Here is a 20339-nt window from a genome sequence, read left to right as displayed (position 1 = left end):
CATTGTTAAAAGTGGCATCTATTTTTATTTGGTTTGTCTTGACCATTTCGACCGGGAGGTTGTTTTACGTAATTACTTTTCTCTGCACAGCTCTGGAGACGTCAGAAGAGCAGCAGTGTCCCTCGTCTTGTCTTCTCTGTCGTCTGTGTGGTGTAGAGTCAGGTCCTCAGGAGGCCCACAGCGACCCATTCTGTCTTGTGGCTTCACGCTGTCGGTCATGTAGTCCACTGTGTGTGGTGCAGGCTGTAGCCGAGATCCGTCAGGGTCCCGTCAGTGTAAACCGTCCTGATCTTTGTTCTCATCTGTCATTCAGATCAGTCGCAACTTTATTTTTGTTTTTTTATTTGCCTCTGTGTTAGCGTAACTGCCCCTACGCAATATCTGGTTGTAAGTCACTATTAAAGGACAAAGGCTTGATTTTATATGATCATGTGCTTTTATTTTGCATCAAGCAAGATGGTGGATTAATATGCATTACATATATGTTATTGTAGTATATGTAATTCAGGATGAGGAGTCTTACAGTTTTACAGTCGTGGTAAAACTAAGTGTTAAATTAGTGGGTTTTTATACTATTTTAAAGATTGATATTTATTCAGATGATGTATATCTTGGCTTTGGAAAAGGAAAGGCAAACCTTTTAAAGGATGTCTTAATTCAGTACTTTAGAGTCGTTGATTCTAAAATTAGCACTGTGCAGTTAGCACACTAGTTTTGGTCTGTTGGCCATGCTTGTAACTTTCATAAAAGCAAATGGGAATGAGAATGTTATGGCCTATACTTGAGTGTTCACACAGAGACGCATGGAGTTGTTAAAAGAACAGACGTCTGTCTCTTCTTATTCTGCGGTCTGTGTGTGCCTGTGTTCAGTTGAAACGTCTCCACGTGGTGTTGTCTCAAGCTGCATGTTTCTGTTGTGTTCGTCTGACTGACATGTTTGTTTTTTTTTTTAAGCTTTGGTCTGCCATCATGATGTTGTGACGCTATGCTTCGTAAAGCATAGAACCTGTTCATTCATGTTCCTGTCTCAGCTTCTCCGGTATATTCACTGCTTGAACTGACTCAGTGGGCGCGTCTTCTTTTCCTTTTCATTTGTCTCCTCAAAACTCATCCTGGATCTGAAATCTTTTCCTCTTTCCTGTTTTTTTAACACACATATACAAAAAAAACGTTTCAACTTGCATGTTTTTTTATAATTCCTTGGGAAATTAACATGAATTGTCTCTAGGTAACAACATACTGGATTTTACTGTGTACTGTATACTGTGCTATTCAAAGAAAAGAACGATGCCTGTGTCTCTTCTGTGGCGTTTTGCTTTTTTTCTTGCAGTTTCTTTTTACCTCCTGTCATAAGTGAATTAGCCTTTGGATTCCTTAGTTTTTACTTGTGGTCCCCACAGTGTCTCAGTGCACGGTAGAGTAGTGAGTTATGAATGCCCACCAGGTTCTGGTGCTACACGGCTTAGCGCGGTGGTTCCAGGACCTCTTACTTTTCCACTTGCCTTCGCCGCCTCGAGCTCTCCACGAGGGCGCAGTAGCATCTCCTTTGATCTTGATCTCATCCTTCCGCAGATCCGCGTCGTGAATGCTTTCCGTAGCTCTCTCTACGAAGGCCTGGAGAAACCGGATTCCAGAACCTCTATCCACAATTTCATGACTCATCCCGAGTTTAGAATAGAGGACTCCACGCCCCACATCCCCCTCATAGATGACACAGACATCGATGAGGAGAGAGCCCGCAAGAATTACAGTCAACCCTCATCTCCCAACAAGAACAACAACGCCATTGACAGCGGTATAAACCTGACTACTGACACAAGTAAATCAGCTGCCTCCTCCAGCCCCGGGAGCCCCCTTCATAGCTTGGAGACATCCCTCTAGCCCCAGATCTCTCACTACACAGGACGATACGTTTAAAAAACCCGATGGGGCCAGCACACATGAAAATGGAATGTCTGCTGCTGACTGAAAACGTGGTCAGGACCACGGTGGTGTTTCTTCTTTTTCTCTTTTTTTTCTCTGCTGATAAGTTCAGGAGAAACAGACTGATTTAGGATGTTTCTGGATTGACTTGAAAAACAGTATCCAGTGTAAACACACCACTTCATTTTACCCCCAACACCTACTGCCCCACCACGTCCCCACCCCCCACACCCCCAAACCCCACACCTGCCCCCAACACCCCCAAATCCCACCCCTACCCCAGGCCATGCCCCCAAACCCCACCCCTGCCCCCGCCCCCCCGAACACGACGGACTATAATGAGAATTATTTAAATCGAATTCAGCTGTTATAATTGCTCCTGCATGAATGTACATTACCCGAGTTTTTATTTTCAAATAATTTTATTTGGATTTTATGATTTGATTTGATGGGAAGTGGCGTGGACTGATTTTAAGACTGCTTATCTGATTCATCTTTGAGTAACGTGTGGCACGTACCTGTACAAACGTACCTGGTTAATGAATAAAATGAATGAAGGTGGCAGGGCTCAACGTGCACAGTAGATTTGCACCTGTTGGAAAAGAGGAACTTATGGAAAATAGCATTTATTAAAAATACTATATATAATATACATAAATATATAAATATATACAGAGTTTATCTTTGTTGGCATGTTGCCTTGTTTTCTGCTTCAACTCTAACTACTTTAACTTATTTATGTCCTAAAGAGAATGTAATTTGTTTACAAAACCCATAGATACGTCCTGGTTTCTTTGTAAGGTTCAAAACCATGCAGCAGACGTAGTTGGAAAAACTCAATCTGAGTGCTCCTGTAATATTGGACTATAGGTGTTTTATTACAAACTGTGCTGGACTTGCCTGCTATTTTGTCAAATAATGTAGATATTTTTAGAGGATTACAAAAGAAACCAAAATATAATTAATGTGGGATTATATTATTAATGTGGCATCTTAGTATTATATGATTGTTGGGATGAAGTCTGGTCAGCCTCCTCCTCCTCCTCCCCCCTTTGCCCCAAACTCAGATCTAAGATGAAGGGTTTATCTGTACTAGCTCCTTTCATTTTTTTAATTCAATGCTTGACATGAACTTTTGGTCAGTCTCGAATATGAGCATACATTTCAGGTTGGATTTAAATATCTTCTTTAGGAACACTGCTTATTTAAACAGGAAAGAAAAAATATATATTTTACAATTCTGTGTGACCATCAAAGGCTGCAATGCATTTTATGTTTGAAAACATGTAAATTAAGTTATATTTGGCTCTGCTGTATGGAAATCAAAGTTGTGTTGAAAATCTTGTGATATATTGTGTTGGTTCTTCTTTTCTGACAGTTTTGATTTCTAGATTTATTTTCTTTGAAAGAAAGAAACCAGCTCCCGAGCTGTCGACACTTTGAACAACTCAAAACGTAACAAAAAACAAACAAATGGAATGTTGCTTTTGAATCTTTTTCTAAAAAGAAAAAAATACATATATGATCATTTTCTGCACTATCCGGATATGAATGAATTTCTGTGGTGTAACTTTAGATGTGCTTGTGTGTGTTAAAATCAAGCTTGTCTTCCTGCAGTCAGTAAATATACTCTAGCATCTCAACAGTATTCACTAGTTGTTAACTATTTATTGTGCTATAGAGAGGGCAAACATATGGTCATTTCAGAAGGCACACTTAAAATGGAACCAATGTAACCAAGATCCTTGAAAATTTATCATTTTATTGTAATATTTCCTAAAAATTGGAACCATTGGGGAAGCATGATATGCTTAATATGCAAGTTGATCTCACTTTCTTCTGTCAGTCCCTGGTCCTGGTTTTAGTGTTTTGTCGGATTCTCTGCTCATCTTGGGATGGTGCACAAGCTTTAACTGTTGATCTCAGGCATGCACAACGTTCTCCGTCGGAAAATCATCATCTCCCTCCGGTAGACCCTGTTATTCCCGCTAACATGTGCCCTTTCCTTTTATAACTCATTTTAAAAGCACGTCTGTCCACGGTTTTCCTGCAGAACAGTTTTACAGCAAAATGCTTCATCTGTGACATTTAAGTGCTGAGTGAGTGGTGAGTAACACACAGGGAGGACTGTAGTGAAGACGCAGCTATCTGTCTTGCACCGACACACCTCTACACTGCATTTGCGGTGCAACTGGCTTCGTCTGATTAGAACCTTTCCCCAAATATCAACAGGTCATGTGACCTGCACAATGCCCGGTGTTGCTGGACCAGAATGTGGATGAGATTTAAAACGTGTATCGATCGACCTAAATGCAGACATTCAAGCAGTCTAATAATTACCAATAATACTATTTCTTGCAATACATAAGCTTCAATGTACTGTACTTAGCAGCATGCATTTTGTGGAACAAAGAAGATATATGCCTATGGTTCTTTGGCACTTTTAACAATTTATGGGCAAATGATAAGTTTTCATCCATCTTGTTTTATGAATTTTTTTAATCTATACAATAATTGTAAATAAAGAATTCAATGTCTTTGTTCATTTAATACTATGCAAAAAGTCATGCTTTCTGAATGTCATACACCTACTCTAGAGTGTTTCCGGAATGTTTGTGGTCTCCAAAAGTCAGTACATGATGTGATGTAAATTATTTTCTAGCCTGACTAAAGTTTTGAACTGTGACTCCTGCCGCGTTGGTTGTCCGTAACGCGACTTCAGACAGGAGCGCAGGTGGGGGCAACAAAACAAAAAAAAAAAAGAAAAAAAGACAAGGAAAAAACAGCAATTAATAAATTCACAGAGCAGCATGAAGAACAATGATGTCTAATCAACAGTGTGGAGTCTTGTGTGGTGTTTTCCTCCATTTGTATGCGTTGCACTGATTTGCACTGGGATGTAGTGGATCCTCATGAACCACTATAGGAATTAAGGATATCAACCTGAGTTTGGTTACCATGACTGTAATAAAACAAAACTGCTGGTTTTGACTGCATTTACAGCTCAACCTTTGATATTATCAGTGTTTGAGAAATACGAAAACACATTGTGTAACTTTTGGGGGAAAATGCACAAATATGCATGCATATTTATATATTGTGCTACTCTGTATGCACACAGCACCTCTGTAAAGCATCTCCTGGTTCATGGACAGTATTTTATATTTTATTAGGGTTTTTTTCATTTGTTTTTGTGAACTCGGGCTATACATTTTAAATAATCAATTGTTATTGTTGGCGATCAATACATTTTACAACATTGGTAAAGTAGCTTAAAGAAAATGTATTTCAAAAGCACTAAATTGTTTTCCCATCATAATAGCTAGCACTAAAATACTCTGGGGAATAGATAAAAAACAATTTGTCCCTGTGCACAGTAATCAGGAGCCAAACATTTCAACAAGGTCTGGATGTACTGGCCAATCAGGATGCTCCTCTACAAAGAGGCGGTCCTTCCTGCTTGTCAGTTATTGTACGTGTGCATGCAACACATGAGTTTGTATGAACTACATCTGTTAGAAGCAGCAGTTTAAGTCAGCTCCGCAATAGATTTAGTGGGCATTTCTGTTGTATAAAGCAATAACCTTACCATTCAGGTGAATTGTGTTTTTGTTTTGCTGTGGTTTTTGTGCAGGCAGTTAAATGCAAGTAAAAACAAACACCATATCCTGAGATGTCTACAGCTGAAACTATGAAGTTTAAATGACCCAGCTGGTTTAATTAATATGGCGTTTACATGCGTCAGACATTTATATTCCATTTATACTTCATATTCATATAACATTTTCTGTATGTTGTGAAATCCCTGTAACTTGATATGAGTGTCACTGTTATAGACGTTTGACATACTGTCAAAGACTAACACTTAAACAGACATGAAAGTGAAATTAATCTAAAACGAAAAGACTGTTTTTCATGTATAATTACTGTGGTCATTGTGTATGTTCTTAGAGAGCTATACCATCTCCTTACAGAATTTTAGTTGTAACCTAACCTCACTAATCCAACAAAACAATAAATTATCTGACGGCATTAACCAACATGGCAGACAGCAGCTGGACCAGGTGTGATCAGGGTCGTAAATTACAACACCAAGCTGAATTCAAGATGTATAGAAAGACAGACCTCCAGGAGAAGGCTGGGAGGCTCTGGGTGGACACAGTTGGACATGGGTGGATATGGGTGGCTCTGGATGGCTCTGGATGGCTAGCTGTCGAGGGCCCTTGTTCATTTAACAGTTCATTTACTTTCTCTGATCATCTCTCCTACCTGAAAATAAACTTTAAGTAATGTAACTAGATTTGACGCAGCTATGGAGAAGAATCAGTGTTACACTGATCCTCCATTAAAAGTGATTTATAAAAGAGATTTATATCTATGCTTTGTAAAAATATTTAACTCCCGGTGGACAAATGAGTCGCTCTGTCATTAAAAATAAGAGAGGGCTTTTTCTTATTTTTTGTTATCAGTATGGTACTCTTACATATAATATCCAAAGCAGGAAAAACACTAAACCAGAAATATTCAAATATGGACCTCAAATCCAGGCCATGCAGACACAAGATATTTTGTACTATCTTGTAGTTGATGAAATGATTAATGTAACTGGTTGGTTCACTTTGTCAACACTCCTAAGTAAAGAGAAGGTGGAAAACCTGTAGTAGCCGGAACTCGAGGACTGTGATTTGAATACCTCTGCACTAAACCTTTTACGAGGAGATAAAGAGAATGGCTTCCCAAGAAGCTGTTCTCCAAATGCAACACCTGAGGGTGCTGTGGAGTCAGAAATGTAAATGGGGAAACATAAACATTCATCTTTCCGTGGCCTACCAACAGCGTAACCTGTAGGCTTACATGCTGCATCCTGACCAAACATTTCCAGCATGCAGTGGGTTGTGTTCTGATCCTTTCAGCAGCCAAGCTATTGTTCTAAGTGTGCTAAGAAAAAGAAAACAATTAACGTGCACAAGTGTTTTCATCTACTCGTCTTTTAGTTTTGTTGCTGTTGTTTGTTTTTGGATTTGTGTATTATATTTTTTACCAGCGGCATATGTCCATTGGGTAATAAGTGAATTGAAAATAAGGTTATTGAAAATATTCAGCACAATGCAGATCTCTCAGGAATGAGGCACATAGCTGTTTCCTAGTCTACTGGCCTGGTTTGACATTACATTGGCAAGGTACTCAGCAAGTGACAGGGTCATATTCAGGGATTCTTAATCATCATTGTGCAGTTTAATAAGATATCTGTCAGTCATAGTTAAAATACATTGGTTTGATTTTCTGCAATCAGAATCCTCTGCAGTTGAGACACTTCAATTCATGCTGTTGACAGATGGCAAAACATGGTGTATGGAAAATGAGATGGACCTGAATTTTTCGGTGGAAAAAAAATATATATATATATATATATTCACACATATATATATATATATATATATATATATATATATATATATATATAATGTGAACAATAAGAGTGCTCTAAATCACACCAACTATATAATCCTTAAAATACAGCAGAATGTATAATAACCTGTTTTGTTTTTATAAGCATTTGCAATGAAATGTTACTATATAGCAAGTTCATTTTAAAATGAGAGAGAGAGACAGACAGAAAATAGAACTGACTGAGTGGGAGTCCAAATATTTAGCCAACAGTTAGACTGGCCAGGCTCCTACTTGCAAGTAAAGATCTGATCTGCATCAGAATGAGATGGAGAAGCCAGAACACTTTTGATTCAGTTTGAGCAACAACACACAGATTGAACCTCTCTGTCCATTAGGGACAAATTGTACTCATGTTCACACATTGCCCTGTGTGAGTGTGACACAGCATATGCAGTGACAGTTGCCATGGGATGTAATTAATCACATGAGGTAAAAATGTCTCCACTCATAAACACTGTTGTTAATGCCGTGAGAGTCCTGGGGTCACTGTGTGAGGGATCCTGGAATTGCATCAAATGTATAAGTACATTGATGCTGTGAGTAACTCAATGTGTGCAGTGGGGGAAACGTTTGTGTGTTGTGGGAAAGTTCAATCTCAAAAACACAGCTGCTGCTTTTTTCCCTCCATGATTTTTATTCAATGAAAATTAGCCAAATACAAAAAAAGTCCAAAGTGTTAACTGCTGTTGTCTCTATCGTAGGGATTTAGGGTAACGGAAGGGGCATCAGCCTTCTTGTCACGCTGTGCTGCCTGTCGCTTAGTTAAACAGCTTTTAATGACTAGAGATCTTGGGATGCTAACTATGTTTAGCTTAACAGAAATAACGTCTGGGTGAAGTGGAGTGCTCGAACCTCATCAGGGTTCCCGCCATATTTTTTTGGTGGTTTAAAGTTGAGGAACGGTGACAAACAGATGAAGCCTGTTCACGTCAGGGATGTTGCATTTGCATGCAGTGTTGGCGTCTGGCACGGCCCATGAATATTTAGTGTGCTCCCACAGGCGGGCCGAGATTAATGCAGGATGAATTCAAGACCATGTGCAGGCTCATTTCCTGGAAGAATGGCCCTTTATTGAGGCCTGCTTGAATCACGCAGCCTCCCTGTGCCAGTGGAGGTAGAGGTAATTGACAGTCCTTTAGAAAGTGCCAACACTAGTGCTTTTTTGGAAGCGGATTGATTTTGAAATTACATTGCCTCGGGGTCTTTAAAGGCCGGACTGGAAAATGCAGGCCTTTGGTAATTGTTCTAATGAGATCAGCGTACCTATGGTTCCTGTTAGGGAAGTCCGTTTGTGGGAATGACATGGGAAACGAGGAGTGTAGCCCAACAACCCCCCCCCCCCCGTCCCCCCTCCTCCAAACCACCAACACCACAACCACAAGAAAAGAGAGGGTGAAAAAAAGATTTAGTCCCAGTTGAGGAAAAGCTTCCATTGTACCGTCTTCACTGTTTTCATTGTAACTGCTCCTGGTTGTAGTTTTAGCATAACCTTTGAAACCCATGCCATGAACTCGATTTTGCTCAGAACTCAAAAGCACACCAGCCTGGCCAGAAGTTGCAAACCACTTCCTCAAGTCGGCACCGAGCTCCCTGCTAGGGAAACGGTAATCATGACAAAATCAGTAGTTGTAATGATAATTCTGAATGTGGCCATGAGCAGATGTAAATGGTAAGCTGTGATTTAACCGCAGTGATCTGTTCGGTCAGCTGTGCAGCATAATAGCTCACATGAAAAAGGGTGTTGGTCAGGTTAAGACAGTCTGAACCGCTTCCAACTCAAAGCATTCTGCTTAGCAAAGTGCATACTAATAAGTGAGACGTTCTCCCCACATGAATGAGCATTTACTCTTGAGTAAAAATAACCAAGTTGTTTAATTATCAGCCTCTGAAGATGTATCAGGCTCTGAGAAGTATTACAAGACCTATTTTTAAATGCTGTGCAGTGCACCTGTGCACTGTGCAGTGCACCTGACCACCTCACTAACACTTTCATTTAAGAACAACACTTGGATCTTTATTTCCAAACTGCTTCTAAAGCAAAACAAGAACGTGGGCTTAACGTGGGCTGTACTGCAAACGAACGCCACCAGGCCGTCGTTGCTAAACCTCTCACGTTAGCATGTCTCGCTTCCATCGGAGCGCGGTGATGATGAGCAGCCCTCAGCAGGGTCAGTGACGATTCGGCAGGAGGAACCTCGACCTTGTGCAGGATGCAGGACAACAGCTGACGTCCTGGCCGCCTGTCGGGCCCAAGCTGCTCCTCGCACTCGTGCCTCAGACTGCTCGGTGGAATGGCCACACTCCATTTCCTGGCTCTTACGTGTCTTTTTTTCCCCTTCTATCTATGCATCCGCTCGCATATTTATTAATACTTTCTACATAGGTGCATGACTGCATCTGGTAAAAACTGTCAAACAAAGAGAACAGAGTATAAGACCTTCAGGGCACTAGGGTAAGGGATGATTCATTTAGTTAAAATGAGTAATAAGCTGTTTTTATTTTCAAAAAAATTCAATCAATCCTTTTCTTTAACACAGTTTTCTACTTTTTATGACATGGGCATTATCACTGAATGATAATTGCAGGTAGTGGTTTAAATTCTGAAAGAGCAATGGCTAAAAACATTTACATAGGTTTTGACAGATCTAAACCAAGGTTATAGATTTATATTCATGCTTTGCCCAATCATCACCCGTTAACCAAAAATGTGATTTTCACAAATCCAACACTGTTATGCATCTCTTCTAAGAAGCAGAGCCATGTGCTATAAACAGAAAATCTCATCGCTTCCAGGAAATCTAGCCAGATGACATGAGGCACACATATCGGTAGGTGATCATATAAGTCATGGAAGGATGAACACGCAAAAGGTTAATAACTATTAATGGGTGATCGACTTTAGTTTGGGGTCAATTCAGCAGCTGCTGTACCTCAGAGAATCCTGTAGCTGTGTCTTTATTAACTGCAACCATCATAATGTGCTTAAAATACAAGCTTAAAGTATCACTATGAAGTATCACAGAATGCATCATACAGAACTTTAAGAACACCAGTGCCAGAGCAAATTATCGAAGGACTCTGTTGTCTATGAGGACGTTGTTTATCCTTAACACTGGTTCAGATGAATTTATATCTAAAAATGCAATCATGCTAACAAAATACCTTGAAAATATTTAAAGAACACATTGTGTTTTCCTGCAAACATAAGTGTCATGTTTGTACGCAAAGCCATCAGAGCTATAGTACATACAGAGAACCTTTGGCTACCAAAACTTCTCACACCACCATATATGCAAAATCTTACATTTATGAAGCACATTTAAAATCAACACATTAAGCCAATACTCTGTACAATAATCCAAATAATCAAAAAGAAAAAGTCATCCAAAATAGAATCCATGATTATGTACTGCTAAACTGTCAGTCCCATGAGTCTGTTCTTTTTTCTGACAGACCCTGTCAGAAACAGCCCACTGACCCCACAACCCTCTGGAGTGACAGAGCCTCCCACGTCTGCACTGATGTGGCCACTTGGACTAATAACACAATAACATTCTGGACTTGTTACCTAGCCACCCAATGAAGGATGGGTTCCAATAGGGTATAAAAATTCTTCAACAGTAAATATATATATATTTTTAAATGTTCATTTATATAAATTCAGATGCTAGAATTCTATTACAATATTGCTATAACACATTTAAATAATTCTAAATACATTCTACATATTGTGTATGTATGTAATTACATAAAAATAAATTCCAGTGCCTCAACCCATTATAGTCATGTTTTCCTGAAATTATATTTACAAGAGGAAAATCTTTGTGCTAGAAAGGTGCAGACCAACCTTTAAACAAACCCAAGGAACTATGCACTGGTAGAAGGGGTATGGAAATGGTAGGGCACTAGGACCCAGCACAGATGAACAGGCCGACAGGTGAAAGCAGGTGATTCCCGCAGTACTTCACGCCATCACTTCTATGCATGGGACCTCTGAGACAGCGTGGGAGAATGAAGCCGAGGTATGTTCATCACACAGGAGCACTGCTAGTGCTTGTGATTTATGGTACGTAGCAGAGAGGGTATTCTGAAGTGGTTCTTAAATTCATGCTTTTCAGGCAGATGACATCATGTAGGCTATTTGTGTTGATATATTACACATATTGAGGTGCTTTTCTTTGTTCGAGATGTATTAATGTAGGCTGCTTTTTTCCTCCCTTTGCTGTATTTGCTTGCTGCTGTGATCAGGTTAATGCTTAATCCTTTATGGGATTATGACTGAAAAGCTTGCTTTGTGTTGGAGTTGTCTTCTAACTCTTAATTGAAAATCTGTGTTCACAAATTGTTGTTTAGCATTCAGGAGTCACAAACTATAGGGTTTTATCCATCAGTTGAATATCTTACTAGTGCAGTCCTAGGGAGAGAGAGAGAGAACCACTTACACGACATTTATGCATGACATATTTGTGGATCACATTTGAGCATCTTTTGGATTTGAGACAATTAATTGTGGAGCAAATTTTATATATAGCATTTGTGTATATATTTACCACTTCAATAAGGTTTGATATTATGCTTTTTGCTGCACTACAATGTTTAGATGCTGATTTACACTGTAATGAATTTGTTACATCATAACAAAATAATTATAATGTACTTAAAGTGTAGTCATTCAAAGGTTCCTGCCAATAATTATGGATAGTTGTAATTAGGCCAAAGGTAGTTAAGGTACTACCTTACACACACACACACACACACACACACACACACACACACACACACACACGTTTTTGGTCATTAAAATGTATTGATATATTTTGGAGTAGTACTGTCATATGTTTCATGTGACTTCTAGTCAAGAAATGAAACATATGACATAAAAATCTAAACTAAAGTTAATGTTAACTGACTAAGTCATCCCAGATCAATACCACAGAATATCTTACACTTTATAATTCCAAACATTACTGTGAAAACCCAGTGTTCGAAGAACACCAAGTTATTTACTATTAGCCTCTCACCTTTAATCTTTATTTTAATCTCTCTCTGCCCCCCGCCTCCTCTCTCTGTGCCCTGTCCCATATCCCCTCTCTCTGTGTCCCACCCCATACCCCCTCTCTGTGCCCCGCCCCATACCCCCTCTGTGTCCCACCCCATGCCCCCTCTCTGTGCCCCACCCCATGCCCCCTCTCTGTGCCCCACCCCATATCCCCTCTCTCTGTGTCCCAGCCCATACCCCCTCTCTGTGCCCCGCGCCCATACCCAAACCACTGTCTCCGTTTGTCTTCATTACACCACATTCAGAAGAATAAACGGACACAAGGGGTAGCTATCCTCCTCCTCTTCCTCCTCCTCCTTGGACCAGGGATCACAGTAGAAACATAGTGGTTGTATTGCTTATCCTTGTTTTCATCATTGTGGCTGTCTTTAAAAGGCCTATAATGAACACTTAACAAGGGACATTTCATATGTCACCATCCACACATACATGTGTGTTTTCTCCTCATTCCTCATTGGTTCTCCTACGCAGTAGAGCTTTTGATTTACAGTATAGTGAACCATCATTTCTTATGACAGTGATGGTATCCTTCAGGGGTGGGTTTCCTGATAACGAACGATCTTAGAAAGTTACTTTCTTACTTTTAAACAACTTTAAGAACGACGTAACTTTAAGAACGCCAAATTTACGAGTGTTTCCCAAAAGCCTTCGTAGTCTCCAAATTTATGAACGAGTTCTAAGTAGTTCTTAGTTGACTCCGCCTCTGCATCTGCACTGGAAAAACTCCACTAGTCGAAAACCAAACCACCGATTTACATACATTTTTTCATTATTACAACGCAAAAGTATCATTGGCAAAATGACAATCATAAAAACTAACAACTATTAAGTGTTGAAATTTCAAGTATAAGAAAAAAATGAGTAGATCATAAATGATTACCTTTGCAATTCTGACCGAACGTAGGCTTTTATCAAGGCTATAAATAGGGCACACAATTAACCTTTCACACGTTATTCAAAACCATGGCAAACAAGCAGAGAAAATTAAACTTTATGTAGAGTGAACTGAGCCAAAAACAAAAGTATAGCCTACTGTTTTCAATAGCTCGAGGAAGTTCCTCAAATTCAGAAAAAAACAAAACAAAAATGGGACGATATTGCCAAGAATATCAGCGCATGTAATAGAATTAAGAGGTCAGGCATGGCATGTGGCATGACTTCTGTAGTCAAGTCAAAAATAAGGGGGGAGAAATCAGAAAGGAGAGGGTTAAGACTGGTTGAGGTCAAATGTCCACAAGTGCCCTTACTGTTGAGGAGAAGGCACTGGGGATACTGGGCCCACAGCTACTGAAGGGATACCAGGGGATTTGATACAGGAGTATATAGCTTCAAAGTGGACACCCACTGTCACCTAGTACATGTCCACCATCAAATGCACCCCTACTGTCCCTAGCTGTCCCTAGCCATCTGACACACTCCAGAATTGGCCCAGATGAAGGAGTCATGAGTACTCCCAGGCCACTTGGCCACAATGTCCATAAAGAGGCCTTGGTGGTTGTATATTACTTGTATATTCAAAGCAGAGTAAGCCTTTACAGCAGATGTAGATGTAGGCTGGGAGTGTGTATAGGGATCAGAGTGACGTGTTTTATTTTATGTTTTTATTTTTTTGCTGCATGACGACGCAATGCTAACAGCATGCACACATTTAGATACGTCAGCTTTGCTTAGTCTGTGGGCATTACCAGCAGTCTGCAGAAACCCACCTGTGGCATAAAATCGTAGGGCTGCCACATGGCTTCGTGGATTACGTCGTCTTCTTAAATTATATCTTCTATTCAAAGCCAATACTCTGAAGAGCTACCATGTTCATAACACAAGCACAATTGCTAGCCTTAATCCAAGTTACTTATATGTGCTACCGATTAATCGATCCATTTTATTGGTTAAGTTAAAACAAGCTTAATAGGCAAACTTGTATCCATTTCTTTGCAAAGAATTGTGAAAGTCTGAAACGCTATTAACTGCACGATGATGAACTGAGATATTTAATTAAATATTGGGAAAATATTAACTAATGCTAAATAATTTACATTTACATTTATGGCATTTAGCAGACGCTCTTATCCAGAGCGACTTACAAAAGTGCTATGTAGTTGCTTGGAATCTCCAAGGTAGAATAGATAGTCCTGAACACAAGGTACTCTAAGCTGGAAAAACCACTAGACGAAAGTCAAATGATACCTAACAATTATACCTGAATATACACATCCCCTGAGGAAAAAGACAGTAAACAATTCCTATAACCCAATTATGCACAATACCTGAGGAAAGAGACGATAAAGTACAATAGACAAAGCATAATTATGCAAAGTGCACTTGAAAGAGGTGGGTCTTCAGTCGGCGTCTGAAGACAGCAAGTGACTCCGATGTTCGGACACACAAGGGAAGTTCATTCCACCACCTTGGAGCCAGGACAGAGAAGTCTGGATGCTTGTCTCCCATGTGTCCTGGATAATGGAGGGTCAAGACGAGACATACTTGAGGCGCGGAGGGCTCTAGGTATGCATCTGGGTTTTACCATGGCCATCAAGTAAGGAGGAGCTGGACCATCCTTTGCTTTGTAGGCCAGCACCAGGGTTTTATATTTGATGCGGGCAGCTACCAGAAGCCAGTGGAGGGAGGACAGCAAGGGAGTGACATGGCTGAACTTGGGAAGGTTGAAGACCAACCGAGCTGCAGCGTTCTGGATCAGTTGCAGGGGTTTGATGGCATGCATAGGAAGACCAGCCAGTAGGGAGTTGCAGTAGTCCAGTCTTGAGATAACAAGGGACTGGACAAGGACCTGAGTGGCCTCCCTAGAGAGAAATGGCCGAATCCTCCGAATGTTGTGAAGGGCGAATCTGCATGATCGTGTTGTGTTAGCAACGTGGGCCGTGAAGGAGAGCTGATTGTCGACAACTACACCAAGGCTACGCGCTTCCATGGATGGAGTGATCACGGTGTTCTCGAATGAGATAGAAAGATCACGATGAGGACTGGCTCTTGCAGGGATGTACAGCATCTCCGTCTTGCTTGGGTTAAGCTTTAGGTGGTGAGCTGCCATCCAAGAGGCAATGTCTTTCAGACATGCAGAGATTCGAGCTGAAACCTGTGTGTCAGAGGGTGGGAAGGAAAAGAAGAGCTGGGTGTCATCCGCATAACAGTGATAAGAGAAGCCACGTGCAGATATTGACTCACCCAGAGAGCGGGTATAAAGGGAAAAAAGAAGTGGACCCAGTACTGAGCCTTGTGGAACACCGGTGGAGAGTTTGCATGGCGTGGATGTTGATCCTCCCCATGTTACTTGGTAGGAACGACCCTCCAGGTAGGATGCAAACCATGTCCATGCATTGCCAGTGATACCAAGGCCTGAGAGGATGGACAGAAGGATCTCATGATTGACTGTGTCAAAGGCAGCCGAAAGGTCAAGCAGAATCAGAACTGATGATAGTCCATTTGCTCTAGCCGCATGGAGTTTCTCAGTTACTGCAATGAGTGCAGTTTCCGTAGAATGTGCCGGCTTGAAGCCAGATTGGTTGGGGTCCTGAAGCTGGTTCTGTGAGAGAAAAGAGGATAGCTGGTTGTGTACAGCCCGTTCAAGGATCTTAGAAAGGAATGAGAGGAGAGATACCGGTCTGTAGTTGCTGATGTTGGTGGCATCAAGGTTGGGTTTCTTTAGGATTGGCACCACCCTAGCCGCCTTGAATGATGATGGCACAATTCCTGAAGATAAGGAGTTGTTGATGATGGTCGAGATGAAAGGGAGGAGTTCGTGGGAGATTGTCTGGAGGAGTGTGGATGGGATGGGGTCCAGAGGGCATGTGGTGGGACTGCTGGATGTCAGCAGCTGAAGCACCGTCTCAGCTGAGAGAGGAGAGAAGGAGGTTAGAGAAAAGGGAGGAGTAGGAGGGGACACAGTGGGAACAGGGACTAGGGAAAAGGTGCTGCGAATCGTATTGACCTTCTCTTCAAAGAAGGTGACAAAATCATCTGCAGTAAGAGAAGTGGGAGTTGGAGGGGGGGAGGGTTTGAGGAGAGAAGAGAAGATTTTGAACATCTTGCGTGGATCTGATGTAGATGCCTCCAGCTTCTCTCTGTAGAATGATGTCTTGGCAGCAGTTAGTTCCATGGAGAATAGGGACAGGAGAGACTGATACAAGCGAAGATCAGCAGTAAGCTTCGATTTCCTCCATCGCCTCTCAACCATCCTCAGTTCTCGTCGGTTGTTACGTAGGGTGTCCGAGAGCCAAGGAGCAGGTGGGGAGGATCTTGTGGGTTTGGAAGAGAGGGGACATAAGAGGTCAATAGATGAAGAGAGGGAGGACAATAAAGTGTCAGTGGCGGTGTCTGTGGAGAGACAAGAGAAAGAGTCATGGGACGGGAGGGCTGTGGTGATAGTAGAGGCAAGTACTGATGGAGAGATGGAATGAAGGTTACGACGGATGGTGGTAGTGCCTGTAGCAGTAAGGGTGTGACGGTGGGGAGGAAGAGATAAGGAGAAAGATACAAGGTGATGATCTGAACAGTGGAGAGGAGTTACTGCAATGTCCATCACTGCAGGTGGTCTAGTGAAGACCAGGTCTAGGACATTGCCTGCTCTGTGTGTTGGAGAAGACTGGGTGAGGTTGAGGTTGAATGATGACAGCAAAGGAAGAACGCCAGATGATTGTAGTTTATCTGTTGGGAGGTTGAAGTCACCAAGCAGAAGAAGAGGAGTTTCATCATTAGGGAGGACGCTCAGAAGTGTGTCTAATTCCTCAGTGAAGTTACCTAGGGTGCAGGGTGGACGATAAACAACAATGATGTGAAGTGTGGTTGGGAAGCGTACAGTGACAGCATGATACTCAAATGTTGAGATGGTAATTTGTGGGAAAGTGCAAGGAGTAAAGCGCCAGCAACTGGACAGAAGCAATCCAGTGCCACCTCCCCTTCCAGTCTGTCTTGGAGAGTGAGAGAAGGAAAATGCAGATGACAGGGCAGCAGGAGTAGCAGAGTTCTCTGGGGTGATCCATGTCTCTGTTAGGGCCAAGAAGTCAAGGGAGTGATGAGCTGCAATGGCTGTGATGAAGTCTGCTTTCTGGACTGCAGACTGGCAGTTCCAGAGCCCCCCGGTCGCAATGATCGGGGTGTTTGTTGAGAGTGGAGGGTAGATGAGGTTACTGGTAGTGCGTTTTCTGTAGTGATGTTTGTATTGACGGCGACTATAGGGAGTAAGAACAGGGATGGAAAAACACATGATGAATAAATGAATGAAGGTAGTATATAATGTGTGTCAAGGTGTGATACTTAACCAAAAAATGAAGATGGGCTTCAGTTGATTGAAGAGTAGAGGATGTCTCTAACCTGCCACTTATTTAAGCAGCAGTCAATATGTGGTCCCGCCTCCTCAGTTATTCACACTTCCTAACCCGAAACTAAGACAGCTGATTTCACTAATGACAACAATAGATACCAAGTAGACTACAGACTAGCAGAATCAAGCTGAAAGTAATGTAATCCAAGGCCTACCTTAAAACCAGAAGACAATCCCAAGAAAAACACAGCACAACTAATTCCAATCAGAAATGCCACTTATTTAAGCAGCAGTCAATATGTGGTCCCGCCTCCTCAGTTATTCACACTTCCTAACCCGAAACTAAGACAGCTGATTTCACTAATGACAACAATAGATACCAAGTAGACTACAGACTAGCAGAATCAAGCTGAAAGTAATGTAATCCAAGGCCTACCTTAAAACCAGAAGACAATCCCAAGAAAAACACAGCACAACTAATTCCAATCAGAAATGCCACTTATTTAAGCAGCAGTCAATATGTGGTCCCGCCTCCTCAGTTATTCACACTTCCTAACCCGAAACTAAGACAGCTGATTTCACTAATGACAACAATAGATACCAAGTAGACTACAGACTAGCAGAATCAAGCTGAAAGTAATGTAATCCAAGGCCTACCTTAAAACCAGAATTCAAAGTAGTACATTTGATTTTTGTTGACACACTGTGGTATATGCGATGTAATTACTTCAAAAGAAAATAGGCTACTAGACTAATTATACACATAAATGCAAATGTTGTAATGCCGTGCTTAAAACCAGCACGAGTGAAATTAGCACCTCTATCCTTTTTGAGGTAGAACTGCACGTGAGCTTCGAGTTAAGAAGAACTTAGTGAGTTACGAATGGGTCCAGATATTCTTAACTTACGAACGACTATAAGTACAACGTAAGTTACGAAGAGTTTCGGGAAACACTTGTAAATTTAAGAATATTCATAAGTACGAGGTTACGAAGTACTTAGAGTTACGAATGTTTTGGGAAACCCACCCCAGTTCTATAAAACTTAAACCGTACTTTGTATGTAAGTAGTAAGTTTCTGTTAAAGTGGCCTTGTCTGGTCTGGTGGCTAAATGTGAAACTGGGACCTGTGCGGCACTTACATGAAGGCTACTGAAGACTTCCTGTGAGGCATTATGGTGGCCCGTGAGGTCAGTTCCACTGAACGCCAAGCTAGTAATCAAGCTAACAAATCTGACTCTAAAGTTGGGCAGACAGAGTGCTGGTGTGAGACCCAGCAACCAGGATTTAAGCACAAAACGTTTCTGCTCTTTTGCTGTGTACAGATTGTTTTGGGTGCTGGTGTTAGGAGTGGGATAGTACCTCCCACAGGGGAACTTGAAATGCATGTCTGAAGCTGGCTAGGGAAGGTGAATGCACACAGCGCCTCCAGAAGGTGATAAATGTGTAGTGGGTAGTGTTTGTGTGTGTGTGTGTGTGTGTGTGTGTGTGTGTGTGTGTGTGTGTGCGCACGTGTGCATCTGTGCTTGCAATATGTGCATGAAAACATGTACATTGCTATTTAGATTCTGTGGCTATCTTATAACTCTGTCATTGAGCTACCTTTAGATTATATATATGAGAAATCAATATTTGTTTTTTTACAGAAGATAAATGGATCTGCCCTATAATGCCAACACACATGACGTCTCTCCTTCTCTTTAGCAGAACAGCAATAGTGGCAAAGAAAAAAAAAAGTGATATGCTTGTATCCTAGCAACCTCTCCATCCTGACTTGACTTGCATCTCTCTGTGGCAATCCCCTATATGTACTATACACACTGGTCAAGCAACAAAAGATGGGCCTTTTACCTTTGTGTGTGTGTGTGGGGGGGGGGGGGGGGTGGAATATGCACAGTAGGCCTATAGCAACACAAGGTTGAAAACAAACACTCTGTTTTCATGTTTCATTTTCTCTGTGCCTGAGTAACCATGTAGTACTTGTAGATGTACTCGAGCTGTTAGTATTTCATGTTTAAATGACACATCAAATTGTTGACAAATACTCTTACATTCACATTAATGTGGACTCATATTAGGTGCCATTAAGGCAGACATCAACATGGTTAGACTCAAAAGACTACAAAGTGTTTGTCAGCATCTTTGGTGGCCTGCCTCTATGCTGTGTTCTACTTCTTTCAAGTTAAAATGACAACTGACCCTTAATTGAGCAGTGCATAGTGACTAGGTCACTCTTTTCCATGGCTCTTGGAACACTAGAGGAGCCAGGAGTTTCCTGCCATCCACACAGTTCTTCCTGCTGAGAGAAGCAATCAAATGTGAACTAATCCATGAGACTAATTAAGCTGTATGGAAGAAACATTTGTTGACTAGCTGTTTGAAGCTGGTTGTTATCCAAAGTGATCAGTGTATTTCCGAACGATGGAAACGGCTGTAGAGATTAATTACTTGTATTGCATTAATCCATATGGAACTTCTGATGCATTAGAAACAGTCTATTATGCTCTATTATGTCTATTATGCTCTATAAATTATGCTCAATTAGTCCTTATCAATATTACTTTTATATATGGATTTAAATAAACATATTGAATTTTTTCCTTTACTCCCATCCCAAGGAACATAAAAAAGA

At 41.2% G+C, this 20339-nt stretch overlaps 3 protein-coding genes across 17 annotated transcripts in view; 2 read left to right on the top strand and 1 right to left on the bottom strand.

Moving 5' to 3' along the window:
- The window catches only part of atp2b2 (ATPase plasma membrane Ca2+ transporting 2), a 111433-nt gene extending 106685 nt beyond the window's left edge, over positions 1–4748 (top strand). For 10 of the 13 annotated variants that reach the window (XM_077009936.1, XM_077009927.1, XM_077009953.1 and 7 more), the window contains one exon: positions 1573–4748. In XM_077009936.1, coding sequence (XP_076866051.1) covers positions 1573–1881 — 309 coding nt within the window. In that variant the 3' untranslated portion in view covers positions 1882–4748. The remainder of the gene's footprint in view (positions 1–1572) is intronic. The other 3 variants (XM_077010015.1, XM_077009986.1, XM_077009995.1) reach the window with 2 other exon arrangements.
- Positions 4749–11318: 6570 nt separating this feature from the next.
- slc6a1b (solute carrier family 6 member 1b) overlaps positions 11319–20339 on the top strand; it is a 103365-nt gene continuing 94344 nt past the window's right edge. For 2 of the 3 annotated variants that reach the window (XM_077009878.1, XM_077009887.1), the window contains exon 1: positions 11319–11396. The gene's annotated coding sequence lies outside the window, so the exon portion shown is untranslated. Of the gene's footprint in view, positions 11441–20339 lie in introns of all 3 variants that reach the window. The other variant, XM_077009896.1, reaches the window with a different exon arrangement.
- LOC143517382 (uncharacterized) lies at positions 12648–19371 on the bottom strand. Its single transcript, XM_077009839.1, has 2 exons — positions 15614–19371; positions 12648–15524 (listed from the first exon to the last, which is right to left on the bottom strand). The coding sequence occupies exons 1-2, from the start codon at positions 17649–17651 to the stop codon at positions 15454–15456; spliced, it is 2109 nt and encodes a 702-aa protein (XP_076865954.1). The 5' UTR covers positions 17652–19371; the 3' UTR covers positions 12648–15453.

This window comes from Brachyhypopomus gauderio, chromosome 1 (genome assembly GCF_052324685.1).
Source record: "Brachyhypopomus gauderio isolate BG-103 chromosome 1, BGAUD_0.2, whole genome shotgun sequence".
In the NCBI taxonomy this organism is placed as follows: Eukaryota; Metazoa; Chordata; class Actinopteri; order Gymnotiformes; family Hypopomidae; genus Brachyhypopomus; species Brachyhypopomus gauderio.
Note: the sequence above shows the minus strand (reverse complement) of the source record. Positions and strands in the feature narration are given on the sequence as shown.